We start from the raw sequence: 23,411 nt of genomic DNA, 5'->3' as shown, positions 1-23,411 counted from the left end.
CAACGCCTGGTGACTGTAACAGCATAGCATGTAACTCCGTGATATTTTAAACAACAAATCTTCTTCAGTAAATGCGTCTATGACGTCATATACTTTCTTTCAACCTGCTTAGAATTGTGAACTTTTGTAATGCACTTTATCAATGTCATTGTTATTGAGAAGTTTGTCCTCTATCTGGAGGGAGAAGTTCTTGTTCCTTTTTTCTATACAAGCTCTGCAATATCTTTCACCTAATACGTCACAATGCTGACGTTTCAGAACTGCGCGTCTTCCGGTGCTGCTCGTGGTATAACACGTGGGTGACGTGGCATTACGTGACAGCCATGTTTGTGAGTACACATCATTCGCATACTGTTTCCGACATTCCCTGCACGTGAAACATTGGTTATAGACGTTTGGAAAAAACAACTCGTCACGTGCAAATCGTTCTCGCGGACCTTCTCGTTTCTGTTGGTCTATTATGTATTTCTTTTCATTTAGATTTACAGAGTCTGGAATTTCATCCTTGACCCGTTCGGATGTCTCTATAGGGGGAAGAATCACGGTATTTTCGTGTACAAGCCGGCTGTACCATCTGTGAAATTTAGGTCGATAAAGTCCTACAACTTCTTCACTTGGCGAGTTGTTGCCCTTCTTTTTGAAGGGCAGGAAGTTATTTCCAAGACTTGGAATTTTCCATAAATTTCTCTGCAAATTAAACTTGTCGTTATGCTTTTTATTGTATTCGTACAAATTCTTAAATTTCCGGCATCTTACGTTTTGCATAGTGTCACTTCGCGGTGAACTATTTTTACTGTCTGGTATAACTTGAGTCCAAATTTCATTTTCATACGCGCGATTCACGGGAAGAGTGCTACCAAGTTGAACCACTGTTGGAAGTAGTTCTTTTTTATCCTCAGATTTTCTCACAACATCTGATCGTGAACGTACAGTCAAACCTAAAATTGAATAAGAGATTATGAGATGTATTTGATATAAAGATATATATAATGTCTGTCAGTTATTTTGTCGCGAAAACAACATAGAGAAAGAAACGTATGTACTGTAGTGTTGTAATTATGTAAATTTTCTGTGTCATGGAAGATAGTAGAAAATAGAAGAATTTAGAATTATTATGTATTGTTTTCTTTTTATTAATATTTGTAAATACACTGAAATTATCTAGTCTAATTGCTTTGTCTAGAGAAAAAGTGAAACTGCAGTTTTGCTCAATGATATAAATGTGACTTTATAGCATATAATAAAATGTTTTAAAACAAAATATTATTATTTATCATAAAGCTATTCGTACTAAAAGACGTCGTACTCCCCCGTCAACATTTTGTTTTAAAAATGTTTCATAAGAATATCCAAATGATACATTTCTATTGTTTATCAATATTTGAAATACTTTTGGAAACTGTACCGATTGTATACCAATCCACTTTAACCTTTACCATGCTGGTGGCGACTTATTCTACCTATGCGCCCAGAGCAGACCATGATCAGTCCGCACATTAGTGCAGTGTGAGCATGGTATGTTCGGTATTCAGTCAGAATATATTCTGAAAATTGCCCTTTAACTGAAATAATCTTTTGTTACAAATTGAATGATAAATATAAACGCCTACATTAAATGCTTTGCATTATTCAAACACACATTACTCTTTATCTTAAATAATTTTCTTTAATCTTATTATAAATGTAACAAGAGAAACCATACTCATTTTTCGTGACTTCTTTGTACAAGTTAGTGGCAACTATTGATCATAAAGTTGATTCTATCTCATGTTGATTTTACTCCCTGAAAGAAATACAAAAACAAAACACTTGACATATTAGCTGATAAAATGTCCCAGTCTAAACTATAAAATGGCCGGTGATATTTTAAATAGGTAAACACAATTCTTTCGTCTCCGTTTTTTCCCAAAAATGATCTTGACAAAATATTTTTGAAGTGATTGAAATCATTTAAAGAGTCGTTATATTAGTTAGATCAAACACTTCACATTATAGTAAAAGAGAAATGACCTCGGGTGTTGGTGCCAATGTGAAGACAAATGTTTAATTAAAATTTTGTAACAGATAGTCTATAGTTTTTTATTGACGAATTCCTCAACCTTGGACCGCTAATAATGTGTACTTAGATACATACACTCAAATCATAAAACCACATACCTGAGTAGAATTATTTTCATATAATTGAACATAAAAATGTGTTCACTACAAAGATATCATATCCTTAGTCAAATAAACAACGCCTTAAAACAAACGATAAACATAATTCTAAGTTGAATGAAATAAAGATAATTTTAATTTATACCTAATACTTATGAATCTGTCGTAACCCTGCCCCGACCCCTTATCAATAATAAGCACCCGTTATCAATACTATCTTACACAGAAAACGGGCTGACCAACTATAATAAAATATAATGTTTTAATAAACAGAAACGACTATCACAGATCATACAAGTTTACAAATTGTCTAATTTGTTCTTGTTTTTATAATCAAATTAGAAATAAAGCATGCATACATACATAAAACTAAATATAATCCTTCATATTTTAAACCGATACACTGACAGCTTTATAATAAAAGAAACTAAATTCAAAAAGTTAAAGACTTGATTAAAAGTAAACGTCGGTAAAGATAAAATATTTAAACTGGTAAATGGAACATTAAATACCAAAATGCATTGTACTGTTTTATAATAATATGACGTGCACGGTTCTGATCTATGACCTATGAAGTGAACCGCTTTCTCTAATCGAGATGATCTTTTTTTCATTCGTGACAATTGTTTGAGCGACTTTAAAAAGGATAACGTTAATCTAACAAAAAGGTTTAAACCATGTTACACAATTTACCTGTTTTCTTAATACATTAATCCGTTCATTTTAGTAATCATTAGCACAAAGACCGTTTCAAATATCGTCCATGTGTTTTGCAATCACGCCATTTCTAAAATGTTAAATCGAAGTAATATTTATTTATATAAAACGTTCATACACCCGGCATGAAACACTAAACTTGCACCCGTCTGATTTCTATGCTAATATTTACCGAACCTGTACACATTCCAAAATTGAATTTATTTAACATCTAGCAATGTGATTCAATTTCAATTTATACTGATCAAGGTATTTTAAGCCCTTTACATTTTATCTAGAGTCCCTGCTTATTTACGAATTAATTCCTATTTCAACGACCACAGCAAAGCCGTTACACGGTAATTTTAAATTATTTATAAATATTTCAAACTTAAGAGTATTTCAGTATCGATTCAGTTTTTTCCCTTCCAATCAAGGTAACATTTGAGTCCCTTTTAGCAGCTATTGTGGCACATTAAAAACATTTACTTCACGGAAGTCAGTATTGATTAAGTAATCTAACAAGTCAATAATAAGACCCTAAATTAAACAACCGATGTTTTTTGCTTTTGACGGAATAATTACCCTATCAATATTTGGTCATTAATTTGACAAATTCCTTTTCACGAGCGTCATATAAAAGCTTTAGTCAGATTACAATTGATAAACAGTTGTCGACTTTCCTCAATATTTACATTTTAATTCAAATATCGTAGGTCTTTTTAAATTGTTGCGTATTTACATTCGATACTCGGTAACCTTGAAACTGTTCGATATATTAAAAGGATTAAAGCTGTCATTTCAATAATACACTCATGCATTAAAGTAATGTTCTCTCGCCGATCTTTTATAAATTTAAATTTTGATAAATGGGAACGCTGACGTCTTTAAAAGAAATACAAAGAAAATAAATCACTTTTCATAATTATATCTTTTTATAAAGAGTTTTTTAAATTTATTTTTTTATTGCAACATACTTAAATGATATAGAATACATGCATGGCATACATAATTCTTTGTAGATATTCATAATTAATGCAATAAACTGGAGAACAATTCTATAAGATACTTGAAAAGTTAAATGACATTATATCACTGTAAGCCAATTTAACGCTATATTGAAAAGAAGTAAAGTGCCCGAGTAATCAGAAGTAAAGTGCCCGAGTAATCAGAAGTAAAGTGCCCGAGTAATCAGAAGTAAAGTGCCCGAGTAAACAGAAGGAAAGTGCCCGAGTAAACAGTAACTATCAGTTTGTAGATTATAGATGATCAAAAGTTGCTGTCATTTATGATACATAAGATTGTACGAAATGAAACTATAAAACTTTAGAGTTGGGTCGAAATTATAGTGTACTGGCAACAAATGACTCATCTTATTAAACAAATTACCACGGTAAATTTTTTCTGTGCCAAAATTTCGGAAAACTATCAGTATCAAAGCTCCTTTCAGTATGTTTGTAAAGCAAAATGATAAGTTTTCAATCTCACGTGGTGTAAAACAATTTATCTTTAATGAAAAAGAGCAAATTCTATGACCTATGCTTAAGATTTGTTCAAACATTTCAATGATAACGAATAATTAGTTAAATTAAACAAACGTCCAGAATATTTATACAAGTATTCAAATTAAATTTGAAAATATAGTTCTAGATCTTCATGATCAATAAACATTGGAAACGTGGCTGGAGAAATTATCTCTCCTTGATATAATCCAAATCGACGATAATAACTACCTGATTAACAGAGTTGTACATGCTTCGTTTTATTCTTAGTGATTTACCATTCTATCTAAGTTTTGACTTTGTTAGTTTTGACTTTGTTAATTGCAGATTGAAATGATTCACTGAAGAAATAAATTATGTTTAATGATAATTTTTCATAAAATAAATTGTATATATATGAATGTTCAGAATATATGTGAAGATATACGTGTATGTTGAAATTGTGATTACCATTTCTTTTAAATGTTATATTTTCCCTTTCTATGTAATGGTTTTATACAACAGGTTGTCCGGATTTGGCAATAATTTAAGTCATGAATATGGAATATTTAAGTTCAATGTGTCAAAAAGAACATCACTCGCTTCTGTAAAATATTTGTAACAAAGATCATCTATTTCTTTTTTAAGCATAGAAATTGCCTATCTTACTTCCTTTCAGTAATCAATCCATAAAATTCAGTAAGAACAGGGTTAAAAGCATCTGCTAAAATCTGCTATTTCATTAAAATAAATATTTATCTCAGAAAACATATTTACCTTGCCTCAAGTTGCGCTAAATCTTATCGATCAGACGCGATGTGTGACATCACATTTCATTAATATATCAGACAGTCTTGTGCTGTCAACACAGAACGATATAATTTCAATTTATATACTGTATAATTAAATGATTTATATAAGTTACACAAAATATCAAAATTTAAAGCTACATGTTTGCTGAATTCAGTAACATTACAAATGTTGAAATTGTTAAATATCTCTCCCAGGTTGCTTTTTCAAGGGAGGTAAGTTTGCACATATCTTTTATTTATTTTGAATAAGAGTTTTTTCCCTTGCCGATAGAGGCGTATCATTCCAATTACATCGGACACACATAAAATTCACATAGTATAAAACCATGTTTTTAGGTCAGACACGCACATTGATATTTCCATAGACTTACATTATAAGAAATGGTCCCTAATCCTACCTTAAAATTGAGTTTTCATGCTAAAGAGGTGATTTTTCTAGCAGAATGAAATGCCTGACACATAAAAATGGTCCTGTTATATAGTGGTAGCCAACCAAATCTTTTGCAAAATGACTTCAAAGAGGATTACTCCCCATTTCATTGAAATTTTCTGCTGATCACAGGACTGACATACACTTTTAATAAATGCAAATATCCAAGTCAAAATTATCACAGAGACTCATGAAATATTTCGTTTTCTTCAGAAAACAGTATAGTGTTACTTTTTAATTTAGTTTTTACACTTAATAAATGTTCAAGCAGTTCAATAAATGTCAGAGATAGTAAAACATTTATCGAACTTCAAGCAAATAAATGTGTCATGTATATTTTTCACAACTGAAATACTCTCTTTTTAATAGTGTCATTTCTAACGTATACAACAATACTACCGCTGGTATCCTTAGCATTCAACTGGGAAAAAATCACCTTTTATGAGCCTGTATTGATGCTATGGTGACATCTCGATCTTTTGCAAGTTGTAAATCCTCCACCCTTTGCTAGTTATGCTGACACTTAAAACTACTTTCTTAATTTCAGGAGTGGGGCTAGTTAGACTACCGACATAGCGTTTAAATCTAAACTTGATTTATTTAACCCTAAATGCAGTGGTGACATGACCAGTCAAAATACTGCAAAAGTCAGTGTAAGTGGACCAGACAGAACTGCACTTTCCATTGAATCATGCACACGGTGGTGGGGTTGGTAGTTTTTCACTCCGGATCACGGCAGTAAGCCAAAATGAAATTAGCAGAGCACAGTTCGGCCACCACTTCGTTGGTGGGCAGTATGTCAAGCAGTTTATCAGTACCAGTTACCTCCAATTTCGCAAGGAACTGATAACTTCTGTACATGCCAGAGCAGAGGTACTGTTTGAATGACTTCATGATCAATTACAACGAATCATACAAACATTTCAGTTACATATTTTTTTTTGTCGTATTCTCGAGGATCTCCTTTTTTGCCGTATAATTTTGTTATTTTCAGGACTTCAGAATACCCAACGTGGGTGATCACGTGCCATTTTATCATGTTATCATTGGGTTACCGCTGATGGTGTTTGGTAATTTTCCGTTATATCTTTCAATATTAGATAAAAACATATACCTGCAAATAGCATGTTCCAGATACATATTTGGCGATTTCAATGATATGTAACTTTCTTGTGTTGCTCTTTTACCTTTTTACACTTATACTTGTAGAAAATTATTCCTTGCGGTAATACTTCGATGAAAATACGTGTCACATTTTTGCAAGTATATCGTACATATTCCATATTCAGAGAGCTGAAGTGGATACATAAATGTGTAGATATCTTTGTATGGATCACCTTAAACTTTTAAATTTTTAAAGTTTTCCTTGAGGGCTTATTGTTACGTGTTGAACAGTTACAGCAACCTAACATAACCTCGTAACGTGTCATTAATAATGGTTTTGATAAACTGTCCAGTTATATTTCAATGCACGTGATTTTATAGCTTAAGTACAGCTATGAAGATGATCAAAAATGAAATAAATGAAAGGCAGTTGTAAAATACAGTATTATCTACGCTCTTGCGCATTGCTTTGTTTTTTCACTACCGTCCTGCAGCAACGGAAGTGTTTCAATTAGATACTTAGGGAGCGTATGTATTCCCTTCATCAAATTACATTTAAACAAGTTATAAACAAAAAAATTAGATTAAATCAAGTTTAAATGGATCTTATCCAAAGGCTTTTTGTAAAAAATATACCAGGAAGGTGATTTTATTTCGTCTTGATGTAAAAATTTATTCATTTATGACACACGAGCTAACAGAGTAGTGGTTTTTAGAGTTGTTTTTTTGTTTGTTACTGTTATTTTTTTAGATAGAAAATGCACTGGAAAACTAACTATTGGCATCACGTTTTTATTTGCTTGGCAAAGATTACACGTAAGTAATCTTTTTTATTGCTCCTTATATAAAAAAAATTATATTTCTTTTTCAGGCAAACTCATAAATTAAGAATAGTAACCGTTCAATAATTTAAACTAATTTTGATGTCTACTTTCGATTTTGAAAAATTAATTTCCGACTTTGCTTCTATCCTATGTTTGTTATATGTTTTGTTATTCTATATATCTTAATGAAAATAAAACTAATTATTTTTATCTGGAAAAGAAAATGAACAAATCAATTGTGCAATATGGAATAAAAGGTTAAACTCCATCTGATGTAAAACATGAAGAATTCGGTCAAATAATTCAACAAGCAAACCAATTTGCATTATAAAAATTTTGATATGCCTCAAGTCCTCAGGCGCAAATTAAACATTTAGCCCAAAATTCAAAATACCTGAGCAACCCCCTGATTTCATCGACTCTCAGTCTTATCCGACCTTGTTTCAGTCCATCCAACATTTTTGTTATGATAATGTAATGGTAATGATTAAATTTCCGTTTTCCGTGACTACAAAACACCATATTCATGACTACGTCGATCATGTTTCATAATATCTTTATGAGTACAGTTACGAGAAATAACGCCCTCAAAAAGGAGCGAAAGGACTACATATAAGATACAAGTATCTTATTAAATCAGTATCACCGGCTAAGATACGAACAGGCACCGGCTTCTAAATTTATGTTTCTCGTCCATCATAGATTGAAAAGGAAATAGAGACCATCAAAATTATAGTTACGTATGCCTAAGACATAATGTTAAATTTTAATGAGTATTTTTTGTAAGAAGAAAAGAAAAGTCGACCAGCCGTCGACTTCTTTCACGCTAGTGAATGTGTGACGACTGAAAACCCACACCTGTATAGTGCTAAAGACAGCTCAGTGTTACCATTGGTATTATGTTACATATTGAAATCATAAAATGAAAATTGAAACAGTTTGTCACGACTTTTTCAATGCGTATGTAAGAAAAATCCTTTTTCCTTCTTACATACTAGAATGTCGGTTTAAGGCTTGAGTACATTTTATAAATGTTTTATTTCAAGTTGGATCATAATCTCTTACGAGCTTTTACAAAAAAACGACTGCATACAATATAATCTATATAAATCATCTATCGTAAAACAGCTTCAAAAAGATAATAGCACAATATATCTGTAATCAAAGTAAACTTATCACACATTGAAAATATTTAAAACGTCCAATATTTTCTTTATTTCTTCACAAATGTTCGTGTCTGAAATTAACATAAAGTGAAAACAGGCCATTCATTTTTTTACATATCATTTAAATGACAACAAAAACATTTCAGCATTCAATCCTTTATGCAAAATGGCTGAAAAGATAATATACATACAAGAAATAAAAAATAACAAATCTTTAATGAAAATCATGAAAATATTATTTCGTCTTGTTGTAAAAATTTATTCATTTATGACACACGAGCTAACAGAGTAGTGGTTTTTAGAGTTGTTTTTTTGTTTGTTACTGTTATTTTTTTTAGATAGAAAATGCACTGGAAAACTAACTATTGGCATCACGTTTTTATTTGCTTGGCAAAGATTTCACGTAAGTTATCTTTTTTATTGCTCCTTATATATATTTCTTTTTCAGGCAAACTCGTAAATTAAGAATAGTAACCGTTCAATAATTTAAACTAATTTTGATGTCTACTTTCGATTTTGAAAAATTAATTTCCGACTTTGCTTCTATCCTATGTTTGTTATATGTTTTGTTATTCTATATATCTTAATGAAAATAAAACTTATTATTTTTATCTGGAAAAGAAAATGAACAAATGAAATGTGCAATATGGAATAAAAGGTTAAACTCCATCTGATGTAAAATATGAAGAATTCGTTCAAATAATTCAACAAGCAAACCAATTTGCATTATAAAAATTTTGATATGCATCAAGTCCTCGGGCGCAAAATTAAACATTGAGCCCAAAATTAAAAATACCTGAGCAACCCCCTGATTTCATCGACTCTCAGTCTTATCCGACCTTGTTTCAGTCCATACAAAATTTTTGTTATGATAATGTAATGGTAATGATTAAATTTCCGTTTTCCGTGACTACAAAACACCATATTCATGACTACGTCGATAATATTTCATAATATCTTTAAGAGTACAGTTACGAGAAATAACGCCCTCAAAAAGGAGCGAAAGGACTACGTATAATATACAAGTATCTGAATCAATATCACCGGCTTCTAAAAGAGCGCTTCAAATGTATGTTTCTCGTCTATCATAGATTGAAAAGGAAATAAGGACCACCAAAACTATGGTTAAGTATGCCTTAGACATAATGTTAAATTTTTAATGGGTATTTTTTTGAAAGAAGAAAAGAAAAGTTGACCAGCCGTCGACTTCTTTCACGCTACGACTGAAAACCCACACCTGTCCAGTGCTAAAGACAGCTCAGTGTTACCATTGATATTATGTTACATATTGAAATCATAAAATAAAAAGTGAAAATATTTGTCACAATTTTTTTTTCAATGCGTTTGTAGCGAAAATCACTTTTCCTTATTACATTCTAGTATATCGGATTAAGTGTTGAGTTCATTTCATAAATGTTTTATTTCAAGTTGGCAAGATTAAGAACAAATATAATAAAAGCTTTAACGAGCTTTTAAAAACGACTGCACATAACTTAATCTATATAAATCATCAATCGTAAAACAGCTTCAAAAGATAAGAGCACAATATAACTGTAAATCATTGTAAACATATCACACATTGGAAATATTTAAAACATGCAATATTTTCGTTTTTTCTTCACAAATGGTGTCTTAAATAAACATAAAGTGAAAACACGCTATTCAATTTTTAAAATATTATTTAAATGACAACAACAAATTTCAACATTCAATCGTTTATGCAAAGTGACTGAAAAGATAATATACATACAAGAAATAATAAATAACAAATCTTTACTGAAAATTATGAAAACATTAAAACAATAAATGAAAAAAAAACATATTAACTTAAGAATATTTTTTTTAAAAATCATGACAAGCTCTCGTGAAAGTATTGTATGAACAGAGAAAATAACCACATTACATTGACGGGTCGTGAAATGAATTGTCTCAATGTAACATAAGACACTTGATTACATTTTTACATACATAAACGTATGACTTGATGACTTATGTTTAAAACACGATCATAGTAAAACTAAGCGTCAAGCATCTGACAGTGCTTCTAGAGAAATACCTAAAAAGTACCACATTCAAGACAGACACAATTATTGATTTGTATTTGTTTAGAAACGTTCACAAAGAAAAGAAAAACACATAAAATTTACGCTCTTTAAGTACATTGCAGTACATCAATTTCAATGTTTTAATTCATAAGTTTTAAATGAAAGATCACTGCGTGAAGATTGTAACATTAGTACAAAACCAGCCAATTAATTGACTCAATGTCATTGCAGCTGAGCATTCTTAATAGTTATTAGCTAAGCAAAAACAGTGAGCAAGGCTAAATCAATTTGATGATATGTTTATTGTCATGTTCGGAGGCTTACATTTGGAACTAGTTGCATTTAACACTACCGGAGAGCGGTTTTAAGATATTGGTTTTGCGTTTTGCAATCGCACAGGAAAATAATGCTTCCCTGGGTAGCGCAAAATTATTTGTGAATGCAGCAAGTCTCGCACAAAATAGGCATGCACATCAGTTTATAGCAGCTGAACTTAAATAAGCAATTAAGAGAGAATCTTGAATTAATCAGAGAACATGTTGGTTCTGAAATGAGTCTTGAAATTAAAAGTAAAAGTAAGAAAGCGGAAACACCTAGTTCTTATTTTGAATTTGGAGCTATCATTTTCACTGTCATTCTGCACATCACTTTTGTATTTCAAGTTCTGTACTTAATATATATAAGAATATAATCAAAATTATAAATTGTAAATGACCATTGACTTCGAACATCGAGTCTAATAGTTATCTGTCTACAACCGCTGATTAAGAAATCATGTGAGATAAGTAGTCAGTCACTTGCGAAGAGATTGGGTATTATCTATTATCGGTAAGTTATCCAGGAAAGACTGTTATATAGAACGACCACAGAGATAGGTCATTGGTCAAAATGTGTAAAAATCATACATACTTAAAAATCAATACATACATAAAATCAAGCATACAAAAAGTACATTTAAGGAAAAAGTAATTTTCTTTTTTATGTATTACAGCATACATTGTGCGAAGGACAATGAGATTTTTACGGTATTTTTGACATCATCAAGCAATACGAAATGAGCAATAAAAATGGACATCGATGACGATGATTTTTTGACACTTTTGGAAACCAATTTTATTGGAAGAGAATCCGACTTGCAAGCAATTTCTAAAGCATGGAATTATCAAAGAATATTCGGGATATTTGGGATAAGGTCAGTCGGAAAGTCGAGACTAGTGCAGGAATTTTTGTCTCGTTACATAACAGATGTCATCATTCTGCAAGTAGACTTAAAACAATTCGCAAATATTAGTGCATTGTATTCCTACTTGTGCATTCAATTAGGTATTAGAACAGAGTACAATGCCCACGAATCTGACCGATGGGTTCAGCATATTGTTAAAGAGCTGATGCATAGAAATGGCGAAAACTTTGTAATTGTTTTTGATAACACTGAAGATTTCCAAGAGGTAACCAGTACAGCGGCACGAGATATGTTTCTGTCTTTAAGTTGGAATATAATCAAAAGATGCATCAATGTTAAGGTTATTATCACATCAACAACAAATGTGAAGTTTACAGAGAAGACATTCTTCAGTTATACATTGGAACCTTTAAGCCTTATTGATTCGAGTACCTTGCTACGGTAAACTGGTTTCCTCTGTAAAAGACTTATGCTTATATTCTATAAATCTTATAAGTCTCCAGGTATATCATTATGTATCTTTTGTTGGACTTACCTTAATAATTCAAAAACAATATGAATGATAGCAAACTTTTAGGTGTTTACCTTTTGTCACAACTTAATTTTAGTTTACAGTTTTGAACCGGTAATTTACTTACAAGTTCAGCGATGTTTCATTGAAAATACACATATAAGTAATTGTATCTTTATTTTACAATTTACTTAGTATTTTCAAAACAGCTTTCGATGGCTATTGATTTCAATCGAGATTAACTTTAATAAGGGCATCAAAGTGATTATGGATATCTATGATTGTCTTACCAAAGGTTGCCTTTGGCTTAGTGTTTTGATAAGATATAACAATATAAATATATTTAAAAGTCAAATAAAATTGATTCGTGTTGTTGTTGAATGAATTGCAGGTCTGTAGCTCCGGGAATAAATTTTGGCGAGTACGAAGACGCTATTGTAACTCTAAGTGATGGATTGCCACTACTCATCTTGATGATAGGCTCAGAACTTAAGAACAACGACGAAATGACGCCTTGTCACATGGTGCAGTGTCTACAAACAAGCCGTCTAAAAACATTAAGTGACACATTATATCCAAAAGAAGACCGTATTGGTAAGAAACAAAGAAAAAAAAACTTTATATTTTTATCAAACGTTACAAACAAAAATGTCATGATTAGTATCTTGATTCAGAGATCGACATCCGACCTTTAATGTTTCTATTACATGCTTGAACTTTAAACGAAATGTGTTGTTGAATATTCATTAACCTTTGAAATCATTGGTTCCACGTTTGGCCATAAACACATTTGCGAATGTTTCAGAATATTTAGGATTTCACATTTTTCATTTGCATGTAACATCAATGAACAATGTCAATCAAACTGATTTGGCCTTTTGGGCCTTCTTTAGGGGCTCTTTTTTCTCTACTTTTTTTTGCAAAAAAAATATATATATAAAATACTGCTTAAATCGTTTAGGGATGGAAAAACTCGTGAGATCCGTGACATTTTGTATTTCTATACCGGAATGTTATGTACAGAGAGAATTAAATCAAGCTACTTTTAGCTTCTTCCAAAAGATATTGCAATTCAGATTGTTTTTTTTTTAATAGGAAAAGTGTTCAAGTGCTGTGAAGCAGAAGTAATAATTTTCCAGTTTTTTTATCTCTTTTTTGTATTGTTGTTGAGATTATTTTTGTCTTTCGAAATTGTTGTTTAAAGTACATTAAGAGTAAAGGAGCCGGTTATATAGTGCATGGCAAATGTAACGTTTTTTTTTTTTTTTTTTAAAGATTTTACCCAATCAATATGAGATTGCAATTTATTTTACAAAACGTTTTCAACATTTATCTCCAAACTCTGAATTATATAATTGTAGTTTGAACAAAAAGACTTGAGTAGATATATAATAATTGAATAAATGACACATTGAATATTTCATTTTAACATATAGATTTTTTGTGTGTTTTGCAGCTGATGTATACAAGGATTTCATAGATCGATTGTCTTTGAAGTACAGAGAATGTCTCATCGTTTTAGATTATATTCCAGGATCATTTAATGCCGATCAGTGCAAACAGATAATTGGTAAAACTTTCTTAATTAAACATATATAATTGATTACTCCCATTGAGTTGAAGCAAAATATACATTTCTTTATCAAATAGCACTATACTGGCATATTCATACAGTGCTATTTCTATATTTGGTGTTTTTGTACACTTGAACACTGTTTCTTCATATAAATCGTTGCCCTCCAGAATACCGTTTTGTAAAGACTATATTAGATCTGCATTTAATTGAATACAAAAAGCTTTTATCCGATTGTTTACTGAACGACTTATTAAATAATTTTCCATCGATTTTTTCCACATCTAAATATATTTAATTTTCTTTTGAATTCAAAATATAATTTTCGATGCAAAAATTGGTTTACAACAATGGTTTAATTGTTGAATTCTGCTTAAGTCTGTGCTAGGGGGCGTGGACGGTAGTTTGCACGTTCAAATACCGTCCATGAACAGGCTCAATCAAACCGAGCCTGCAACATTTTCAATTTTGCCGTGTTGGGCTTTCTTTAGGGATTCTGTATTTCTCTATTTATCTCTGATTACAGATGTTGATACAGAGGCAATGGTTAAATTCAAGACAATAAAACCATTACTAGATCGTCATGTTCTAGACCGTGATTCTGCAACCCGACGATTTAACATACAAGGAATTTTGAGAGAATGTCTGAAGTCATATTATACGGTCAAAGATCTTCCAGGTTATTTAACTGGACTAGATTTTACAATTACAGTATAATTATGAATCATTTTTACTACTAGTTAAACAATGCTGGCTAGCATCGGTTTCGTTAAAATTCATTTTTCTAAATTGAAGATATTGGAGTCAGTGATGTTCAAAAATTCTTGCTGGTTTTAGTTAAGACAATCAACTTGTACTCACGTGTGTTTAGACGATAGCTTTCTTACCAAATCTGTTATCAACATTTCATAGCTTGCAATATTTGAGGGTAGATGGAGGTACTCTTTGTTTGAGTGTTTTTCTTCAACATGTTCCAAACTTTTTAAGATAGTAATGCATTCCTTCCTCAATTCATGTCGTTACAATGTGTTTTCCCCATCCTTTTGTGTTTTTAGAAGTCAGGGCTAGATACAGTAAAATATTTACAGCTGTAATGGTAAACATATCAAGTCGACTCGGTACGTCTGAATATACCGAAGCAGTAGCAGAGTTTACAATAGAATATCCGAACTTACAGAAACTTCTGACAGATGTTAAGTACACTACGCAAGACACATATCACTTCTTTATAAAGGTCGCCACTGACTGTACAGCACTTGTGAATAACTTTATGGCAGGTAATATAGCGAATTTGTGTAGCTCAAAACATTCTATTTATTTTCCTTTTTGTGGAACTTTAGAAATTTAAGTAATACCAATCATTGGGTGGTATTGATTGTATTTTATTTACAAGTTCACTTCAACATTTATTGAAATAAATTAACCCATTATGTTTTTGTTTTGTTCTTGCTAATGTATACATTTTTAATGTTTGCGCATTTTTCGTAGCAGCTTCATTACCCTGACCTACATATGTATGTTTTTTTGCAATTTCTTAGTCATTTTGTTGCTGTTGAATAGACATGTTTGCATCACAGCGACCAATTAGAAGACACATATTTGGTAAAATCATTCAGCAAAAATTTACTTGAACGCAAAGGTTCGATATTCATAAAATCGTCTCTCGTTGAAGGTGATGGGGAAGTATTTTATCAAGGGTGTATGGAGATTGCAGATATGTACGGTAAAGATAAAGACAGGGCCAACATTCATATTGCCGTTGGAAGTTTTTATACAAACATCAAGGTAAATTACATCTCTCAATTTACTTTTGGTGTTAAGTCTGTATTACCATATAAAGGTTTATAATATATAATATATCTATAAATGTCTTGAAATGACTTTCTCCAACGTGATAAGACGTAACTATTTCTTAAAAAGTATCAAGTCAATATAAAAGTCTATTCATCGTATTTTTTCCTCAAAAAAGATGTTCAAATTAAATTCACCGGTTTGGTTTTTCATATAAAAAAAATTCTGGAAATCGGTCAAAGGACGCGATGGTCTGGCTTTCTGGAGAGCAGCATGAATATAAATGAAAGTCAATGTAGTGTATTTTCTTTTACGTTTTTAAATGTATTTATAATTAGATTGTTTGTCTGTACTAAATAGTACAATATTTATATATTTATTTGCAACAGATATATGAGGAAATCATATAAAACTTCTGTATCCACTTTATATTGATTTGAAAAACTTTGAATAGATTTAATATTCAAGACATTGACATTATTCGATATGTTATCTAATAAACATTTACGATAGCTCTTCAAGTCATTAAATACAAAATACATCATATTTATATGTTTAATTTTGTTTTCATAAAATTGTAATGTTGTTATAGGGATCAGGAACCGAGAAAGAAGTAAACACTTATAAAAATTCCCTTTATTGTCTAGTTTTCCTTTCTTTCTGGTTTTGTTAAACTCGTTTGTTTTATGTTGCTAGCCAATATATCAGTCTTGTCAAGCATTTAAAGCAGCTATTTTATATCACAATTAAATTATGAAAAGAAAGGGTCTTATGATTACATAAAGTAATATTTCATAAAACAACTCTCTTCACTTTGCTTATAAATAAAGAGTTATTATTTTATCACGATTCGTTTCCAAAATTATTTGAATATTTCTTTAGCTTTTCGCCAATTATCTTGCTTTCAATTATAATTGATTCTATAAACTCATTTGTTGACACAGGGCTCAGAGATAATTGCAATAATCTATGAAATACTTATTCACGAGAAATTTTATTTGTTGATAAATTCATTTTCCTATAAATTTGTTTACAGCCCATGTCAAACGAATATATTTAAACGAGTTGAGTTTATAGTATCAATTAAACCGTGGTTTTCAATACCGAGATCCTATATTTTTAATGTTGAACATTCTGTATCAGTCAATATATGACTTTGATTGTAACAGATATTGGGAATGACATACCCCATGTATACCCATAACATTTTAGGTTAAACAGATGGAGGTTGAGGATGCATTACTTTTAGAACTAAATAGCTGAATTACTCACGTTTTTCGTATTAAGTTTTTTTCCCACTATAGATTAAAACGTTAGGTTATAGCTTGCATAGGAAAACGTGAAATTTAATTGCATCACTTCATAAAAGGAATCTTTTTAACCTTAGGAAAGGAAGTGTTTAAGCTTATCGGTTATAATCTCCTGAACTGCTTTTCCACAAAAGAAAAACTCAGGATCTTAATGTTTGTTTAATGTGCTTAAATACAAGACTAAGATTTAAGAATATGGACTCATTGTTGAAATGTTTTACGTATTATATATTATATACGTATGTAGTTTTGTTCACATACGTGCACATTGGTTTACACAGTGTCATTTAGAACAAGGAGCAGACAATTATAACTCTGCAATAGATGCATTTGAGAAGCACGGAAAATCACTGCAGCTAGCAACAGCCTATCAGGGGAAAGGATGGAATTTACTGATGCAGGGAAAAAATTTAGAGGCCATTAAGTAAGTTAACGTCTTAAACTTAAACATAATTTTCTAAACAAATCCCACCGATTTACATAGTTTTCGACAAAATTTCATTTTATGGCATTTAATTTGATTGCCTGCAGTTTGAATAAATTTTATTGTTTATTTGTACACGTTAAAAATTGTGTCATTGACATGTTTAGGGTTCTGAAGACTGCATTAGACATGGCGAATTCGTCCGGAACAGAATACCAGTTAATAGCTCTGCTGGCGTTGAACAGTCTTGGTGTTACCAATGTAGTCTTAGGTATAAGTAATTTTCAGTATACAAATACTTGTGGCCCTAAAGCTAGAACGTAAAGATGATTTATGCAATCTAAATATGTTTTCTGTTTGTATCTACAGTTGTTAACTCATTGCTTTATAAATATAATTTTACCAATAAAGATTGATTCAAAGTATGATTAATGCAACCACAGATATGCCAGCTTTATTTAATTTTGATAAGTGAAAGTTTTATGTCAATGATATTAGCACATTAGCACACAGAAATTAAAGTTTGACACAAGTGAATCTCTGAAAACACAATAGTAAAATTTGTGCAAATATATCAATCAATGGAGTGCAAGGAAAGCATACTAACCCTATTTTCTTAATTTTTCATAAAAGAAAGTAAAGGCACTGTCACACTAGACTGCGCCTTCACAGTGTTTGCACGGCGTTGTTAAATTTAACAAAGCGCCGCGAGATAGCAATAAAAAGTGCGATTTTTTTTATGACATGGAGACTTCGCGGCGTCCTCACGGCAACCAAGGTGATGCTACGGAGCTTCCACGGCGTTTTGATCGACGATTGTCTGCATTTAGACAGCGCTTCTACCGGTTCTTTGCGCTTCCACTGCGCTTTTACGGCGCTCACACGGCGCTCTCGTGTCCCTCACACTGCGCTGAAATAGTAAAGCTCCGTAAAAGCGAAGTGCACACGCAGTATAAGCGCGATAGAGACGCCACACAATCTCCGTACAAGCGCCGTGAATAACCACCGCTTTTACTCATCGTTCCTGGTGCTGCTGTGCGTTGTAGGAGATGCTACGGCGTCCTTACTGCGATTCCACTGCGCTCTTATCAGTACGCCGAGTGACGGCGTTTGTTTTGAGCATGCTCAAAATGTGCGCCATTGCGGTCGGCGTTCTATGCGATGCCACTGCGATGCTACGGCGTTGCTGCGGCGATGTTTGCGATCTTACTGCGCAAAACCTCGGCGTTCTAAACGCCGACCTAGTGTGACAGGGGTTTTAATATTTAAATGTTTAAAATAAAGCAAGCCAACACTTTGTATAAAGCTGACCTAGATGTTTTGGGAAGTTTAAGTTATTGCTTATTTCAGGACGCTTTGATGAAGCGGAAAAGTATCACTTTGGAGCGCTTAAGGGACGGAAAAAGATCCAGGGAAAAACCCATCCTTTAGTTGGTGCTTGTTTGAACGATATTGGCATTATGTATTATCAAAAAGGAGATTGGCATAAAGCGCTTAAATACTATGAAGCTGGTCTTGATATAAAGAGAAAGAACCAAACACCTGTGCGTTCGCTTGTAAATTCGCTGAGTAACACGGCCAATATGTACAGTGAAACAGGGGACTCGACAAAAGCTATCCAGCTGCTAAACGAAGCATTGGCGATACTCAATAAGGAAAAGTTGTCTCCAAGGGCATCATTCGCTTTGATTTATGACACGTTAGGCAAAGTTAATCGGCAAGATGAAAACCTCACAGCTGCAGAGGATATGTTCCAGAAAGCTTTAGATATCAGAGAAGAAATCAGCATTGAACACGTAACGTATCTTGAGAGTTTGGTACACTTAGCAAGCATTCACAAGCTTCAAAAACGTTATAAATCTTGTATCCAAGTCTCTAACAAAGCTCTACGGATAAAGGAAACGATAGAAAAAGCCATGCCACAAAATCCGTTTGCCAAAGAATGTTTGGAATGCTTAGCTGAAGTTTACAAATTACTGGGTTCAGATGACAAATATATTGAAACACTTGAAAAACTCGAATCAGAACTGATTCGTCTTGAAAGAGTTTACATGGAACATGGGAATGGGCGAGATCTGCTAAAAGTTAGAAAGAAAATGCAAATAATTAAAGAAAGACTTGAAAGCATTTCTTTCTAAATGTTTTAAGTCCATATTACAAGTATATATGTTTTCTTCATCATTGTGTTATGTCTGATTCCACAAATGGATAAAGGTCAATTCAAATCAATGATTGATACATGGCTTTATCTTTTGTTACGCACTGCAACATTTTTATAGCTGAAATGTAACTCATTTTCCTTAATATTCATTCATATTAAATATTGCAAGAAAATTACTTGCATGTAAACAACATGTTCTTTAAGGTTTCCATATTATCATTTCAAGTACCCATTTTATCAAAATGATATAATGAATCAGTTTGAAATATACATTTTTAATCGTAACTATATGAATGTGTGTATTATACATGTAATATTACAATTTACTCGCAGTTATAACTTAAAAATGTTTTGTAAGATTTAAAAAAACTCACATTCCAGAGAAACTTACAGTTTGTTTTAAAGCACAATGATTACTTTTCATTACTCATTGTGTACAGAAATATTTTTTAGATATAAGTGATGAGGATTCATGTGCGTTATGAAACCAATGCGACTCACCAGTAATTTAAGGATTGCTGGGAGCACAGATTAAAACCCAGTCAGTGGCAAGCCATTGTTTCCTTGAGCAAGAAAGTATGTCACTCTATAGTCTGATATTTTCATACGCAGCTGAACTAAAATCAATTTTGTTTGAAATAAAATACTGTATATCTTATACAACACCAAAGTCTTTCGTTTTTTGCAAAACTAGTTTCCCAGGGTATACTCTAAAATATTATTGATTGCATTACAATTATAGTTTAGTATGCTAGCCTTTGTTGAGTACTGGTGTTATGCTTAACAAGTCTCAACTCTATACTCTAAAATATTGCTGATTGCATTACAATTATATTTGAATATGCAAACCCTTGCTGTCTACAAGTATTTTACTAAACCAGTCTCCACTCTAAAGGAAGTTTGGTTTATTGTGGGTGTTTATGTTATGAGATACAATAGCAATGGAATTAAATTACAATGAAATTTAAGTATGCAAACCTTTATTGTGTACCAATGTTTTGCTAAACTACTCTACACTCTATACTCTAAAATATTGCTGATTGCATTACAATTATATTTCAGTATGCAAACCTTTGGTGTGTACCAGTGTTTTGGTAAACTTGTCTCCATGGCATCCTCTATTGCTGATTGTATCACAATCATGTTCACGTATGCAAACTGTTGTGTTGTTATACTAATGGCTGAAGTGATTACAGATTTGAAACCAATGTGAATACTGATGGCTGAAAATAACAAAGGGCAATAACTGAAAAATAATGCAGGGTATGTTATCATTCTTGCTGCACCCCTCCTCAGTAAAATCTATCCACCTGTGAAGTTTCAAGTTGATACCTCAAATACTTTTTGAGATAAGCTCCGGACAAAATGGTATGAAAAAGAACAAAGGGCAGTAACTCAAAAATTATATAGGGAAGAGTTATCATTCTTGCACACAGCATTCCTCCTCAATAAGATATATCCACCTATGACATTTCATGTTGACATCTCAAACACTTTTGAGTTATGCTCCACTCAGGTGAAAAATTAAGTATGAAAAATAACAATGGGCAATAACTAAAAAACTATGAGAGATGAAGTTATCATTCTTGTGCACTCCACACCTCCTGAGTGAAATCTATGCACCTATGAAGTTTTATCTTGATATCTCAAGGGCTTTTTGAATTATGCTATGGACAAAAATTAAGTTTGAAAAATAACAAAGGGCAATAACTCAAAAATTATGCAGGGTAGAGTTATCATTCTTGTGCACTGCACTCCTCCTTAATGAGACCCATCCACCTATGAAGTTTCAAGTTGATACCTCAAATACTTTTTGAGATAAGCTCCGGACAAAATAGTATGAAAAAGAACAAAGCGCAATAACTCAAAAATTATATAGCGAAGAGTTATCATTCTTGCACACAGCATTTCTCCTCAATAAGATCTATCCACCTATGACATTTCATGTTGATATCTCAAACACTTTTTGAGTTATGCTCCACTCAGGTAAAAAATCAAGTATGAAAAATAACAAAGGGCAAAAACTCAAAAATTATGAAAGGTAGAGTTATCATTCTTGTGCACTGCACACCTCCTGAGTGAGATCTATGCATCTATGAAGTTTCATGTTGATATCTCAAGGGCTGTTTGAGTTATGCTCTGGACAAAAATCAATTTTGAAAAATAACAAGGGGCAATAACTCAAAAATTATGCAGGGTAGAGTTATCATTCTTGTGCACTGCACTCCTCCTCAATGAGGTCTATCCACCTATGAAGTCTCAAGTTGATACAAGTACCTCAAATAATTTTTGAGATATGCTCCGACAAAAATGTCGGACGGAAGGACGGACGGACGGAAGGTCTGAAGGACGGACGGACGGACGAACGGACGGAGACTATTTCTATATCCCCCGCTGCCTTTTCGGCGGGGGATAAAAATTGTCAATGACTTGACAATTTCATAATCCACTCGAAGCAGACGAAGCGTATTTGTTATACTGTGTTGCATGATTTGTTATGTTAAAAGTTCTAAATTAAGTTTTGTTTATTGTGGGTGTTTATGTTATGAGATACAATAGCAATTAAATTATTTATGTCATTGCATACCAGCAATGTTCTATCAATGACTAATATTTCTTCTTTTTTAGAAAATCTTAAATCTAATGGTTGAGAATACTAGTACCTTGTCTTTAATAACACTGTGTATTTTCCCGCCACACGCATGGTTGTTATACCACGGAGCACACAGATTGAATGCAAGAAGCCTTTTATGTTACGGTAAAACAATAAAAGTTTAAATTTGTAAGTCTCCATTCTTTTGTCTTCCATTTATGTCTATCTAGTTAGATTGCAAAAAATATTGATTATAGAACCTATCATTACTCCTCCATCGTCCCGTGAATCTAAAAATGTTCAGACTACGGACATTTCGTATATAGAGTATATTGAATAAATGTAGGTTCATTACCGAATTTATTGAACAAGTGGAATAAAATTATATTATTCGAGCCTTTGGCGAGCAAAATATTATTTTATTCAACGAGTTCAATAAATTCAGTAATTTATCACATATCCCTTACAAAAAGACTGTTTAAAGTTTTCATTGGCGCGCTAACATTCAGCGCGTCTGTGTAACGCAAATGACGTCACGTCAAAATATATGCACGACCGTGCAATATCATTTTACGGAGTCGCAAGAACGGCTCGGGTATGTGACAAATATATTTCAATTTACAATAAAAGGATTCATTCAAGCTCTTACAAATAAAAAAAACTGACTAACTATATTACTGTGCTAGTGTGCAAGAGATATTTTGACTTTTACTGTATTTGTGATCAGATTCAATTTGCCGAACACTGATATTTGATATATTTCAGGTTAAATTTCCAGACTGCAACCTTTGAGTGTTTTTGATAACGATAGTTTTGGAAGGGCATGCATTTTAACGGAATTACATGGGACATATACATAGTATTCCACTGAAAATTTAACTAATTTTATTCGTTATTATCAGGATACTTTTGTGACTAAAACATGTAGTAAAACAAATTATAATCTGATATATTAATCTATTGTTTATATACCATGTATTAATTGGAAATGCAAGGCTTTTGTCAAAACTATTCTGCATTGATATGTAACTTTTTTTCTTCCTATACACGCCCGTTTAACTCACAACGAGTGAAAAATGTCCATCGGTAAAAATGTTGTGAGCAACTTCCGTTCCTCGTTGTGAGCACCCATCTTTGACGTATGACACGA

At 32.1% G+C, this 23,411-nt stretch overlaps 2 protein-coding genes across 9 annotated transcripts; one reads left to right on the top strand and one right to left on the bottom strand.

Annotated features, from left to right (window-relative positions):
* Positions 1-88: 88 nt before the first annotated feature.
* Positions 89-7,971, bottom strand: LOC132736441 (uncharacterized). Of its 7 annotated transcripts, none has more exons than XM_060723575.1 (3): positions 7,899-7,971; positions 1,703-1,783; positions 89-938 (listed from the first exon to the last, which is right to left on the bottom strand). In XM_060723575.1, exons 2-3 carry the CDS (start codon positions 1,704-1,706, stop codon positions 109-111), a joined length of 834 nt encoding a protein of 277 aa, XP_060579558.1. In that variant the 5' UTR covers positions 1,707-1,783; positions 7,899-7,971; the 3' UTR covers positions 89-108. The 7 variants fall into 7 exon arrangements, with proteins under 7 accessions (XP_060579558.1, XP_060579560.1, XP_060579561.1 ...); XM_060723577.1 differs by lacking the exon at positions 7,899-7,971 and adding an exon at positions 3,439-3,469; XM_060723578.1 differs by lacking the exon at positions 7,899-7,971 and adding an exon at positions 3,142-3,310.
* Positions 7,220-20,842, top strand: LOC132736440 (uncharacterized). Of its 2 annotated transcripts, XM_060723569.1 has the most exons (11): positions 7,220-7,496; positions 9,009-9,073; positions 11,707-12,339; positions 12,801-13,003; positions 13,866-13,979; positions 14,509-14,661; positions 15,038-15,259; positions 15,655-15,767; positions 17,365-17,507; positions 17,675-17,778; positions 18,858-20,842. In XM_060723569.1, the coding sequence occupies exons 3-11, from the start codon at positions 11,783-11,785 to the stop codon at positions 19,643-19,645; spliced, it is 2,397 nt and encodes a 798-aa protein (XP_060579552.1). In that variant the 5' UTR covers positions 7,220-7,496; positions 9,009-9,073; positions 11,707-11,782; the 3' UTR covers positions 19,646-20,842. The 2 variants fall into 2 exon arrangements, with proteins under 2 accessions (XP_060579552.1, XP_060579554.1); XM_060723571.1 differs by lacking the exon at positions 9,009-9,073.
* The last annotated feature ends 2,569 nt before the right edge of the window (positions 20,843-23,411 follow it).

The sequence above is a fragment of the Ruditapes philippinarum genome, unplaced genomic scaffold, assembly GCF_026571515.1.
Source record: "Ruditapes philippinarum isolate M1 unplaced genomic scaffold, ASM2657151v2 ctg4309_1_1_1_1, whole genome shotgun sequence".
Taxonomy (NCBI): Eukaryota; Metazoa; Mollusca; class Bivalvia; order Venerida; family Veneridae; genus Ruditapes; species Ruditapes philippinarum.
This window is presented reverse-complemented; position numbering and strand designations above follow the sequence as displayed.

Excerpts from the sequence above, each read along its gene's own strand:
- LOC132736440 (XM_060723571.1), top strand. The coding sequence starts at position 11,783 with ATGGACATCGATGACGATGATTTTTTGACACTTTTGGAAACCAATTTT. Across the intron at positions 15,768-17,364 it reads GTTTTTATACAAACATCAAG|TGTCATTTAGAACAAGGAGC; the intron begins GTAAATTACATC and ends TGGTTTACACAG. Across the intron at positions 17,779-18,857 it reads TGTTACCAATGTAGTCTTAG|GACGCTTTGATGAAGCGGAA; the intron begins GTATAAGTAATT and ends TGCTTATTTCAG.